General features: G+C 46.2%; 1 protein-coding gene across 1 annotated transcript in view; it reads left to right on the forward strand.

The window, feature by feature from the left end:
• LOC128714623 (protein sickie) overlaps nt 1–14,421 on the forward strand; it is a 202,260-nt gene that overhangs the window by 98,862 nt on the left and 88,977 nt on the right. The window contains exons 5-7 of the mRNA XM_053809496.1: nt 6,609–6,745; nt 8,439–8,586; nt 10,294–12,249. Of these exons, the coding sequence (XP_053665471.1) occupies nt 6,609–6,745; nt 8,439–8,586; nt 10,294–12,249 (2,241 nt within the window). The remainder of the gene's footprint in view (nt 1–6,608; nt 6,746–8,438; nt 8,587–10,293; nt 12,250–14,421) is intronic.

Below are 14,421 nucleotides of genomic sequence, written 5' to 3' on the forward strand. Positions count from 1 at the left end.
ATGAACGGAGCATTGGATTCGTTTTGTTGCAAAAAAAAAAAATCCCATTCTAATTACACCTTTCAATACACATGTATCATAATGATGATTTATAGCGCGCAGATTGATCAAGTCATCAAAATATATTCCTGCACGACCGTCACTCAACGTCAGACAATGGGCGCTCTGTATGCCCACACGGATGACAGTCGCGCGTATAATAATCATGCCACGGTTGCAATTAACTGGCTGAGAGGAGCCTCCTAAGCCTTTACATCCACAATCACGCCGCTTGCCTAACCCGAAGCGTGAACTGCAAGAAGTCATCATACCACACCATCGGTCTGGAGCTAGCAAGAGAATTGCACGAGAGGTAATAAATATTGGAAAGAGTGCACGATACTCATAAAAACGGAGCATTAAAAAGCCGTGCCCAGGCGAATCTTGCAGCCACCAGCATCAGCACTCCTTGTAGTGAACTCCCAATCGCGCGTTCCCGCGTAGGTGTCGTTGGGGCCTGGTACCGGTGTACCTTAATGAAGTCTCCGCCTGTGTGTGCCTGTGGGCCTGAGGGTGAGTTCTCCTCGGCGGAATCATCTGGCGACACGGGACACGCAAACGGTACACGGTGTCTGGGTTTTATATCGCGCTGTCTGGCACACAATCTCCCCGGGCTTAATTCAGGTGGGTTGTGATACATTGGGCGCGATCTTCCTGAAGTTAGCTGGGACTTCTTCTTTTTCGCTTTGACGAGGAAGTTCCAACGCCTTCTTCCAGCAGCTGCTGGAAGATGTTCGAGTTCGATCAATCAAGCTGAAAGGGATAAGAGCGCATTCACGGCGATCGTACGGTAGCATCGGCGTTTCCAACACACCACAGTACCTTGGAAGGTACCTTTATAAAATACCAGGAAAGTGGAAATTGAATGAACTGGAAGTGATCGAGAGCACGGCTAGTGAGCGTAGGCGTACTCGTCTACAGTTATTAATGACAATGCATTAACGGACTATTTCCATCTGGAAATGGGTTTCTTTGTGGGAGATCTTGAGAAGAAATGGAGCATATTTCAGTTTTTAGCAGACGACATTTAAGTAATGTACACTACAAAAAAAGCTTCATAAGTGTGATCAAAAGCAACTCTCTAGTGGTTATATTAAGTGAATATATTATAAAGTATATTGAGATATAATTTGTTTAAATGTTGTCAATCTTTAGCAAACGAGAATAGACCACGTTCAAGAATGAGTCTTCAACAAAATTTGAAGCGGTTTCCTCTGCATTGTAAAGAAGCAGTGGGAGGCACATGTGGACATTAAATTTTGAAGATTTATGCCCAAACGAACATACTTTTTTGACGACGAAATGTTGAGGGGGGATATCTCTGTAATATGTATGCTGGTGGTTCTATTTTGCGGAAGATTGTTACGATAACTGGATCGGAACGAATTGGTTCTAGCTTGTGCCAGGAGCTCTTCTGCTAGACACCGATTTGGACACGTGCTCGTAGTGGGTAGTATATCTTACACTATGTCTTATAGATCATGTTGAACGATGGTGTACAAAACGGGAAGAGATGGGATGCAACAAACCATCATTCTAACCTCTCACGAACAAAATGTTAGCTGGAAAGCTGCGCGTTTTATGATAATTAACGCCCATTTTAGGGCCAAATGAATTCCATCATGGGGGATGCCTTTCTTTCATCTTGCCCGTGTTTAGCGGACGCTTCTGGTGATGAGGATTTAAAGTGACAACGGATGATGCTGTGGGGTGGTGTTGTTGTTTTCTTTTTACGACCATCCACAAATCAAACACTCCCCAACCGTATGTTCGACAGATCACAGTTGCATCAAATTTGAACCCTGCTTGCTTCCTGCCAACAAAATTGGAATAAATTATGCAATGGCGTGCAATGGTCTTTCAAATGGCGCTCGAAACTGAATGCGTATCGAGGTGTAAAAGCAACACAAACGTGTTAACTATGAACATCTATTGGAGAGGGAGAAAGAGAGAGAGAGAAAACACTGTTCTCATAAAGCAAATCGAAATGTACGCAAATGTACTTGCCTTGCACGATGGAGAAATGCCTCAACTTTAACCTCCTTTTTGCAAAGTGGTTCTCGGACCGGTTCATCGTGCGTGGCTGTGAGTTGACCGTGCAAAGCAACCACAGCAGTGACGGGCTGCTGGCAAAAAAAAGCCATCGATGCACCTTTTCCTAAATAGGTAATTTCCACTTTTGCACCGTCTCGTACACACGGTGCTGCCCGAGCAAATGAATGGAGCTACAGTAACCAATGGAAAAGAGCTACAGCAATAAACTGGTTGAATAAAGATTAGGAAGACCAACGTTACGATGCTTTCAATAGCACGGTACTGTTGCAGATAAAAGATGCAAAGGAAGAAAATCGAAACGTACCGAAGAAACATCAATAAAGCATTTTATGTTCCGATTGCGTAGTCCTATGTAGAGGGGGCTGATATTTAAAAGGAACAGCGAATATAAATCGAAACCGGGCGATGTCGTCTGTTGGACGCTTTTGTATGCAAAACATGATTTGAGATGGATAAATGATAGAACCTAGAAGGAAATGAAACGTGTAACAGGACTCACGGCATTACAAATTCTATCATGCTCTCTTTGCCTGATAAGTCCTCGCTGTATTTCGTTGATTGTCTTGTAACATTGCCCTTTCAAGCTTTAATTTATTAAAATGAAAATATTTTTTTTTACCGCCACTTTTAAAAGAGAAGACATTAATTCACACAAATCAGATCTGGGACAACCATCGTTCTGAACTGCAAATCAGTGTCACATCAGTGACATGACGCTTAAAAGGAAGCCATGACCGTAAACTAATAATCAGTTCTCCAGTTTCACCACATCCCCGGTCCAACCCACCTTGAGCGTTAAACGCAAGAAAAAGATTAGCATCAATTATGACCATTCAACGCCAACCACCCGGTTTTGTGACCTCTTCATGAAACAGTTCATCGCCTGCTCAGTGGTGGTGCTTCTAAGAGTTTTGCTTTAATTAACGAGCCAAAGTGGAATTCCGCACACATACGTCCGTTACACCACCACAAGGCATCAATCTTTCTATTTTCTCAATAGAGTTTGCAGCCTGTACCGCGTTGACCCAATTAGCACCAGCTACTAATCACCCGCACTCCCAGTCTCTGGTAAAATAAATCGATTCAAAACCATCGATCGCTCCACACCCGACCGGCTAAGCAGATCGTTTCGCTGTCAAACACGGATCGATTGATTTTTAAAAGGACGTGACATTTTTTCGTCCCACGAGCAGTTCTCTCTGTCTCTCACCACGTCAGGCTTCCACGTCCGATCGATCTAATTGTGGATCGCGATCGCCTTCTTCCCCTTCTGGAACATCTCAGTTGGGAGGAAAGCTATAACATACCGCATAACGAATGAAAGAACGAAGACACGACAGTTTGACAACAAAGTTTTATTTTAAGCTGCAACTCTCTACTCCACTTGCTGAGCTGATCGCTTGGTTCGTGTTGTGTGGTTGTTTACTTAGCCTGCGTCGTTGAATGTTGAATCGATGCAGCACGATTGCAAGTGGGAAGTTTGTTGGGATAAGGATAGATTTTTGGCTGTCTTACTGAGCCCGTCTCCAACAGTTCTGTAGAGTTGGTTAAGTGTAGTTTGTTGTGCCAACTGTTTGGATAGATTAAACAGACACAATGGAACAATGGCAAGACGATCATGCCAACAACCATACCTGCATTTGTTTGACTACTGACATCCCGATTCGTTCCACATGATGTCTAGAAACACGTTGCACAAACAGCTGTTGTAGAATCTTATGACGAGATGAGAAACTCCACTCCCCGAGGCGATCTCCTTCTTTCTTTGAGTCTTTCTCTGCTCTGTAGTCGTGTATCGTGGTTGTTGCATTTTTTTTATTTAAAATCGTATTTATTCATCCGTCACATTCGTTCCACAGTGCGCTGTTTCGTTCTGCAATTTCTCACACCTCACTAGCGGAAACGTAATTAAATACATCATCGCTTGACTCGATGCAGGCCATGCCTGTGGATGTCCAGCTAAGAGGATGCATCCTGTACACCTAGCTGCATCTGAAGCAAAGAGGCAAGACGTATCGTTGTGACTTCCTGTTGCAAAAGAAAATGATATCATTGCAAGCTGCTCGGGATGGAGCAGCATTCTGGAGCTCCTCATGAGTGTAGCTCCTCCAGCAGTACTGTGATGCAACCTAAAAATAAGGGGCATTAAATATCAAATTCGATGCACATTACATGTGGACGCACACGTGCACAACTGGCTAGTTTCTGGTCGATCGTACGATGCCGTTGGAAGACTTCTTTGCTGTCCGTAGTACTTGCCAACCACAAGTCACACACGGTGCTCGTAAAATCGCGCACACAACAAGCAGAGCAGCTTTGCTTCTCGTTGCGTCGTTTTATTCGCGCCGCCTAACTTCTATTACAACTCGAATCGCTGTTCAACTAGCATGTTGTACGTAACTTCGTTCCACCTCACCCGGGAAAATGTTTTGCTCCCTTCGGGATAAACCACCTGAGCAATTGCGGAAGACAACGTACACAGTGGAGAGAGAGAAAGGTAGGCACAGGCAGACCAACGAACTTCACCGTTGGACAAATTGGTCTGAAACGAGGCCAGCAGACGTATAAAAGAACCACACAGATTGGAATGGCAAAAAAGAATATGCAGGGCCCTTCCATTCTCCCAAACCCCTGCCATCTGTCAACCGCAACCATAGCTACCTAAGCCACCTGATAATCTTCAGTGAAAGTTGTTTGCTTTCCAGTGGTTCCCTATCCCAACTTGGCGTGGAAGCAGTCACGCTGTCAACATGCAAATTCATCCCTTCCAATGACTGTGGTCGCTAGATTTGTGGTGGCTATTTTCAGAACAAAACGATTCGCATATTCTGCATGTGCTGGGGAAGCCGTTCCGGTTATCAATAATGTTGCCATTTCCGTCATTTTGTGGCATTAATAATAGTACGCCGGGATTGTACCGTCAATTGGCTACCTCTACTTCGTCCACCGATAGATGGCGCTGGTACGGGAGGTGCTCATAAATAATTTATTGCGCCCTGAGTGCGATGGTAGTGCCGTTCGGCCACTAATTGCCCCGACTGTGGTGTGATTCGCTTCGGTTCAGTTAAACGGTTCTTGTTCGCTGTCAATGAACCTCTGCCTGATGGGTTGAACTTTAGCGAGGAGCCACTCTTCTTGCCCTAGTGGTCGAGGTTTCGTTTGAAGCTCGTTCACTGGCGCTGGTGGTCAGATGATATTCACGATGTACGCGGTAGCCAGCTGAGCCACCAGGAGTTCTTGGAACGAGGCACATGGTTGGCGAATGGTTAAACAGTTGACAGAAGGCTCATGTTGCTCTACCCCAGCGGGAGGTATATGTTGCTGGTTTATGGATGCAGTGTCAGAATGTGCAACAGCTGTACGGGTTTGTTGCTTTTGTCCTGCTTCGTTTTCTGGTAACACTAGAAGCCTCTCAACGTTCCGGGGATGATCCATGATGATCCAGCCTGGAGATACAGGGAGAGAAGTTACCTCGAAACGCCCACCGAATAGACCAAAAAAAAAACCGTTCCCTGATCTCGTTTCCATTCTCCCAAAAGTGGGAACACACAGAAAAGGGGAGGTTTGTGCACGGGTGCCTGCAACAGGGTCAGAAGGGCACTCATTCGCATTAATATTCTACCATCGCACGCAAAACACGCCAACGCACGCCATCATCGTCGTGTGGCGCAACGATGCACCTCCATCTGCATCTGGAACTGGACCAACCGGTGCTTCGGGACCAGAATTAGCAATCACTGCTCGACACTCGCTGGTTGCATTTTTAACCATCTCCCCGTCAGCGAAGCGAGCGTCCCGTAAACCCGGTAGCAAAACATTCCCCACGACACGTCGTCGACGCCGGAGGAAAAAAAAACACTTCATCCTCCAGAATCCCGTTAATGGGTCAAATTTATCACACCGTTTTCACACCGCCACGGTTCGGTGGTGCTCACAGTATAATCTAACCCATACCTAAAAGAAGATTAAACTTCCATCACCGTTTATAGGTTGGGTAGTTGCCTCTTCGCCGTCGGCAAGAGCGGACGACACCTGAGGAAGCGCCAATCTGCACACTCGCATCTAATTTAATTATGCAAATGTCTGCCGCTGCCAATCGCGATGATGCTAATGACAGGGCTATTTTTGCGTAGGCAACCTCCAAGACGCCGCTGGACACGAGCATCGAAGGTCGGCCGTTTTGTTTTCAAACACACATTCAAAGGGAAAACCGACCGATAAGCTTCAGTGGGTCTTCGCACATAATCGACCACATTTGCATAAACCTCCAGCCCTGCCCAGGGTCTTCCATTTCATTTTCGATATCAATTTGTTTAGAAACAGCAGAGATATAGGTGCCGGAGGAGCAGAACAGTAAACTTTCACTCCGGCCACGAATACGAAGGGAACTTCAGGTCCATAGAAATGATTGACTTTTGGACATGACAAACTTTCAGCCTCTTAGATGAGAGTCTTATTATCAACCAAGCTTTAACACCTTTTGTGTTCGTTCTTTTTCCGGTTCTCGCTTACAGACAACTTCCGGTGCCGTACGCTAAGACGGGTGTTAATGGCGGCACAGCGATACCACTGCCGGCTACCGTGCAGGTCACGAGACGATGTCCACCGGACAAAGTGCGTCCACTGCCACCGACACCGAACCAACAGACGGGTAAGTTTCGCGTTCCGTTCCAATTCCAGCAAATGGCACCGACGTTTAAGGATGATGATGGTGGATGATCCAGCTGGATCTTCAAGCTTTGGGCCAACTTCAACCCAAGCAGTGTTCCTTTCATGGAGAATACGAGAGACTTTCCGTTTACTGTTAATTAGTTTTCCACCCCCAACTAGTTCGCCATTACGGTTGAGATAAGAAAGGGAGGTCGACTCAAACTCAAACCGGATTTTGAGGCCACTTTTGCTTAATGTTTCTTAATTTGAGCACTTTGAAGGAATGCTGGCAAAGTTTGAAGGTACAACGAGTAAAGCGAACTAACGATTTGCATTTATCATTCAAACTGTAAATCAAAACGATATTTACAGGACGTTGCCGTTGTCCAAATTGATAGAATAATTAAGTATCCCAGAACATCTCAGGACTTTTCCCGTCCAAACTTCTGCTAGAGACAAAGAAATACGAGATCCATTGTCTGGTTGGGATGTGTTCCAGGTAACTTGTGTGCAGTTTCTCTTTGCTTGAAGTTTAATTAAACCCTCTGCTCCTCACAAATGCAATGCTTGATTGCATTTCCAGACCATAATAGCGTCCCGATTGGAGTTTGAAATTTACATACGGTTTCTATTTACATACCGAATTTAGATCCTTTTCCGATCCGAACACACACAGAGACGTCGGTTATGACAGTAAACGGTTTTGTTTGAAGTACATCTGCAGCGGGCTCAATGGAAACGCATTTTCCGTAAGCGGCAATTAAAACGAAATTCGATTAAAATTCATCGTTTATCTGTACGCTCTTTCAAGGGGAGCATGAAAAAACGGAGAACCAAACAAACCCACCCAGAACTGAAGCTGGTTTGCTAGGTTGAAATAAAAGTCTCACCAAAGTCCAATTAGAACGTTGCCCGTAGCACGTTTGCAAGCTCATACAGCATGTTTAATCTCCTATAAATTAATTATAAGCAACTTGCTGGTGTTTATGGCCGGTCGCCCATAGAACCGAGTTCTGGTGTATGCAGGGTTTTCCACCCGAAGGTCACCATTGATGCGCTCCGGGAGCCACTCGATAGCTAGTTTTACCGCAAGATAAACTTTTATCCTGCTACTGTCCACTAACGTGCGACGTAGTGACTCCCATTTTGACCTCTGCTACCTTTACCGTTCCGATCGTGCTGTTGGAACCGGTTTCTGAAGCGACCCTTTTGGCGACCAGACAGGATCGTATCGCATCCTTCAAGCATTAAGCTAAATAATAAATTATCATGGAAGTACTCGAATGCGAGAACACCGCTTTAAACTGTGGGTATTGTGGAATTAGGTGTAGCATCGTGCTCCAGCCACCATCTACTACTGCTCTACTCAAATGTTTTCAGTGTTCCTGGGGGACTCATAGTAACAAAATCGAAAACACTCGTTCTCGAATGTACTGACAGTGGTTCTTGGCTGGCGGTGGAGTCACAGTTAACTACCACCATCGGTTGGTTCCTGTGCTCCAGTAGGTGTGAGAACCATTTCTCATTATTTGTAGATTTTAAATTCATGTCCCTGCCGTCCTCCGGCATCATTCCCATCGTCTCTCGGTGTCACCGACGATAAGCTTAACCGAACGCCAGCCAGAAAGCAAAATATGGTCCGCTTTGGAATTAAAAATTCATTCGCTATCTCACTTCTCTCCCATGCTCCACAGGATTGCTTCATGGTGGGTTGCAGAAGCATACGCTTGGCGCCGGTGGCATCCACAACAGTACACCCTCCGACGGCAATAGCTGCCCTGGGAGCCCGCAGCATCACAACGGCACGGCGATAATCACACAAATCCCGAAGGGAAACAATAGGTAAGCGATATCGCGCACATTGACCGCGGAAGACGACAGAACCACCAACATTACAGCATGGAAAGAAGGGAACAACAACACAACCCCTGGGATAAGTGGTGCCATACTTGCGCGAAACTGATGTTTGTGGTTTTGTTAGTAAAACAGTACCCCAGCGGTATATGAATGATGGAATTCGTTCGGTTTTGTTTTGCCATTCTATCCCATCGTGTCCCGCGGCTTTTGTTTCTGGCCATTTTATGCGGATGGTCGCTCACGGTATTCGCGGTGAAAACTTTTGCTACTTACCTCAAATAAGCGGATAAAAGATTCCCAAATAACAGTTTTAATTTGAATTTATTGCAATTTAAATTTAAATAATTTAAATTTGTATTGCAAGTTGCATAACATTAGGCGTATATATCTGATGGGTATACCCGAAGATACTACTTTATGTCAAATAACGCCTGCTTCTATGCAATTTTCCTGCCAAACTCTCCTTGTTTTGGTCTTCTTAGCTCCGTTTAACAAGGATATCATCCGGGTCGTCCTAGGGAGATGAATAGTTTCGAGACACAAAGACGAGTACTTTGGACGGAGTTGCTGCTTTTGAATGGAATGAAAGTTCTTTTCAAAAATTCAGCTCGTTCTGTAGTTTGCTTCCCAATGAAAGAATGTGAGCTGCACTAGTTGTCCATTGACTAACGTACATTAACCTCCTAATCACTCTTAAGAGGATTTGTCTCCATAGTTGTACCAACCCGACACCAATTTTAATTATGAATCAACTCGTCGTATCCCTTTGGACACTTCAGTTCGTTTTACCTGCCAGCAATATTATGCTTTATGTTATTGGCATTTACAGAAACATTTATCACGCGATTGGGAGAGAAAGAAATACTCCACCGACACCGTTGTAATCGAAACAAATTGTATTATGTAGTTTAAATGAGAGACCCTCTTTTCACCTTTTTGTTGCGGCCCGTGTTGGTGGGTGTTTTTTTTCCTTGGCAAATAAAAATTGACACGCACAAATGTATTCCGTTTATCGTACTCACACACCTCACGCACCCAAATATGGGCAATCGAAATCCTGAACATAACGCCCAGCGGGATACAGCCATCGTACATGAACAAGAATTAACACTTACTTGTGCCGTAAATCAAAAGCTCCCAAACGCCAAAAGAAAAATAAACCCACGGATGCTACGGAAGAACAAAACAAAAAAAAACATCCAAAACGGGAGGATTGAATTTTACTGTTCGAACCAAAGTTTTGTGGATATCGAGCGATTTTGCGAGCGTGCAAATAAATCAAAAGTCAAATTCGAAGGACGTGCGTGAAAGTCCTGCTCGGTTGCGACGAGGGACGAGGGAGAAGGTGGTGCCGAGGTGCCGAGTGTTGGGTATTACGCACCAAATGCTGTCAATTACCTCCTGTGTGCCTGGAAGGAATTGTTCGCAGATTCGTTGTTCTCAGTAGGGGCACCACAACACAGGGAATGTTGAAATAAGTTTAGGTAAAAGCACACATTTTTGTGCGTCGATAAAATGTTGGATATTATTGTTGTGGATTGTTCGCACTTCAACTCGTCTTTTGAGTTACCCCCCGAAGATTGCTTTCGTTTTCCTTTTTTTTCAATTTTAATTCTTGTAAATATATTCTTACCATGAATATTTGCATCAGATGACTCATGTCTGTTTTTCTTTCTCGCTCTCCTTCCACAGCCTACGCCTCCCGCAGGCGACCAACTGCAAAATTCCAGCCAGCCCCTACTCGGTCTCGAATACTTTGCAGCACAACAATCATCACAACAATAACAACAACACTATTACGCTGATTCCGAATGGTAACGTGACGAACATTCCCACCAATCCGGCCCAACAGCAACAACAGCACCAGAAACATTCGATGCTAGACAAGTTTAAGCTGTTCAACAGCAAGGAAAAGCAGGACCGTGCTGCCCAGAAGTCACAGATCTCCAAGCGCACGAGTTCGAGCAGTGGGTTCTCCTCGGCCCGCAGTGAACGAAGCGATTCCAGTCTCAGCCTCGACAATGGGCACCACCAGGGAACGTTACAGCCGACGGTCGTTCCCACGTCCGCCATCCCTGGCGCAAAGATCAAAGAGTCCGGTCTGAAGAAGCTTGATTCGAGCGCCAAGTCATCACCATCGTCCTCCCTGAGCAAATCGTCCTCCAAACTCATATCATCCAAATCGAGCTCGAAAGAATCGTCCAAAGCGGCGGCCAAGGCTGCTGCCGCTGCGGAAAAACAACGGCAAAAGGATCCGGGTGGTGCGCAGGACTCACCCCAAACGCACATTCCGCTCGCACCGCAGAAAGCGCAGAAAATTCCGATGGCGACAACCGTGACGACGACCTCGCTGGCGACGGGTGCTGCCGGTGCGTCGGCGATGGCATCGGCGAAGGTGCAAGCGCAAGATTCGTCCCGGCTCAAACTTGCCACCGTGGGTAGTGCGGGTCGAAAACTGGACGCCAAATCTGAAAGTAAAACTAGTTTACTCCAGCCGCAGATGATGGTGCCACAGTCCCCGAAAACGATGGTGCCTCCGCAGCAACAGCAGCACCAGCAGCAACAGCAACAGATGCAACAGTCAGCAGTTGGCACCGGTATTCCGAAACCGATGGCCGCAATCAAGGGAACGAGCAAACCGACGCAGCTGCTCTCATCGACCGCTGGCAGTGGGAAGGAGGAACTAACCGTGTGTAAGCCGGTCGTCGGTGCAATCGTACAGCAGCAGATGCCAAACAACAACAACTCCAACGGGGCGATCAGTGTCAGTGGTAACAACAACACCATGATGGGTCAGCTTCTCCTTCAGCAGCAGCAACAACAGCTGATCGCGAATGGGGCTAGTAACGGTAGCGGCGCCATGTCCGACAGTATGCACTCGAACTCCACGCAAGGTGCCTCGATGGGACAACACTCGACCAACTCGAGCGAAACGTCCAGTGTCGTTGCATATCGTCCCAGCTCAGAGTCGGGCTCGGAACAACTCCTTCAATCACCTCAAAAACTGCACCCCGTCAATGGTGCTGCGGGACCGCTCCTGTACGGTGGTCAACCGGATGTAAACCTCAACAGTAGTAACAACGGTAGCAGCAGTCCGGGCGCCGGACATGTCTTCCATAATGGCAATGGTAATCTGCATCACAGCAATAACAATCACAGCAACACCAATGCCACCAACAACAATAATAACTTCAACAAGTTCCACACCGTACCGACGAAGATGCTCAACACGGGTAGCCCCGTTGCCGGGAACCCGACAACGATCTACGAGCAGGAGGAAAAGCAAATCACCGTGCTTCCGATGCGACCGCTACTTCGCGGGTACAACAGTCACGTCACGTTGCCGACTCGCGGTACCCGTGGTCATCATCCACACCATCCGCATGTCCACCATCACCAGCTAATGACGGCTGATTACTGTGAAGACTTCAACGGTCAGGGTGGCGGCTACTGCAGCGATGGTGACGCACTGCGTAAGATCCCGGCCCGCTACTCGGACAACATCGACAACGGTTACCTTTCCGAGGGTGGTGGTGGTGGTGGTGGCGGAGGTGCCAGCATCCTGACAAGTGCAGGCCGTCAGCAGCACGCATCCTACATCAGTTCGCTGCGGGCCCGCACCCAACTTCCAACGACCATCGAAGAACGGTGAGTAACGCGCTCATGCCGCTGCATAAAGTTGTCGGATTAGACATTCCGAAATTTTTGTGGAGATTACGGGGACCCTCCCTGTTTTGGAGAGCGGCAATGGTTTCGGACTTTATCCCCGACGACATGCCGTTGACAGGCGGTTTTCGCCTTCCGTTTGTGGTGTTTCGGTTAAGATTAATAGTGAAATTCTTTGGAAGTGATGAGATAAATCGACCGAAGAGTGTGTGGTGCAGTACCGATAGGTCGTTTGATATTACATCCAGGTTACTGTTCCCCCAGTCTTGCACGCACACACACACACGCCCTATTTGTTCGCCCTAATCACGTACTCCCACCAACCGGGAAGAGATATGAGATGTTAGTGTTGCAGGATAAACTATCCAACCCCCCTCCCCTTAGAAGTTGGGGCGTCCATTTCACGACCAAATCCCGAAATAATTGAACGCGCTTCGCCTCGTAATGTGATCTCAAGCTTGACAAGCGCCTGAGATGGAGATGTGTCCCTCCTCGCAGGACCTTTTCTGTGTTTGTGTGGAGGGTTATCGTATGTGTGTGGTTTAATTTTCCCTTCGCGCACTCGAGAATGTAAGTCCGCATCGTGGAACAGTTTTTAGTGGCAATTAAAAGACTAATGGGAGGAAAGAGTGTGTGTGTGTGTGTCCCGTGTGTGTTTTAGCTCACTGCTTTTTGTGCAGGGTTTTCCATCCTTTCGTGTAATTAATTTACTTGCACACTTGGAATAATCTGTTCTACAAAGGAAATGGTTGCGCTATCGTGTTGAAAGACGACCCACCACCGCACAGCGTGTGCGTTTATCGATCGACACGGGAAACTCCAATGAGCAGTAAGCAGTTTTTAGGTGCGCTCTCGGAGGTTTTTGGGACGACCTTTTTGTCTAGGAGGGTGCCGTTCTATCGCTTTTTATTTCGGGTTGAACCAATACCCGACTCCCTTTTATGTTTTATTTAATTCACAGCGCCGCTTGAACCCAGCCTCAACTGTTCGTCTCGCCTCGCATCCTACGATGCTTTCTCACACAAACTGTCTGGTCGCATAACTCATAATTATGCTGCCCTATTCAGTTGCATTGCGGGTGACGAGGGAGTAGTGCACATTATAAAGCAGGGAAATGGAAATCCATAAACCCCGTGCTGGATGGATCGCTGGTAGGGAAGTTACTGCTACATGCAATGAATAAAGTACATTTTAGCAACAGCATCCTTCGTCTGAATGGCGTCGACCATGAGTAACCATTCATTGTTACGAGCGGATCACAATCGAACCGAATCATGCACATCTTGTGCTGCTTCACATCCCGGACACCATTACCATCCACTGTTCGCTCGAGTTTTTCCAAAAATGAGGACATCAGTGAGCCAAGAGATGAGGGCAAATTAAATTACTCTTCTTTAATGATGTAATATTGTTGCACTCCTTTTCGCTTATGAGCATGTCCTGCACACGGTAGAGCGACGTTTTTTTTGCAATGCTCCAGTGTCGTAGGATGATTTCCTTTAGGGAAAATATTTTTAGATAGCTTGTGCAAATAGCATACATAGCCTTAATGGTGACCTACAATACTGTTTTTATTCCCTAATTTTCAAAGCATCCTGTTGTGGTCAGCAACAAAGGTATGCTACCGCGACGACATTGGAATGATATTGTACCAGGAAGCATATCCTGCAGGGTATGATATAAATATCATTGGCAACCCGTTGCATCCTGCGGAAAGGCATCATGCTGACAGGATGACACTGTTACCAGTTCCTGTCCGTTCCGTTTTACGTTGCAAACGAAGAAAGTGTGTTTGTGTTTTCTGCTGCTTAAAAGGGGTGAAATAAAAGGTTACGATGATAAATAGTGTGAATGTTTGGCCAAAAAGGAAATTTTATAATGGCAAAAAAGTGAAGGTGAAGGATAAGAAAAAGCAGGCGAACGATGATAGGGGGAAACATCCAGAAGAAAATGTTGGGGAATCGAACAGGAAACATTGACTCTTCCAGACGGAGTCTTGAGGCGGAAATGTTTATTGGATTTTTAGGCCATGCCACTGACAGCTTGTTGCAAAGGATTCGTTTCGGAGGGTTTATTTTTTTCGGGTCGTATTCTATCTTTTTGATCGAAAACAACACATTCTTATGGGAATGTAATCATGGCAATAACACGAGG

The sequence above is a fragment of the Anopheles marshallii genome, chromosome 3 (assembly GCF_943734725.1).
Source record: "Anopheles marshallii chromosome 3, idAnoMarsDA_429_01, whole genome shotgun sequence".
Lineage (NCBI taxonomy): Eukaryota > Metazoa > Arthropoda > Insecta > Diptera > Culicidae > Anopheles > Anopheles marshallii.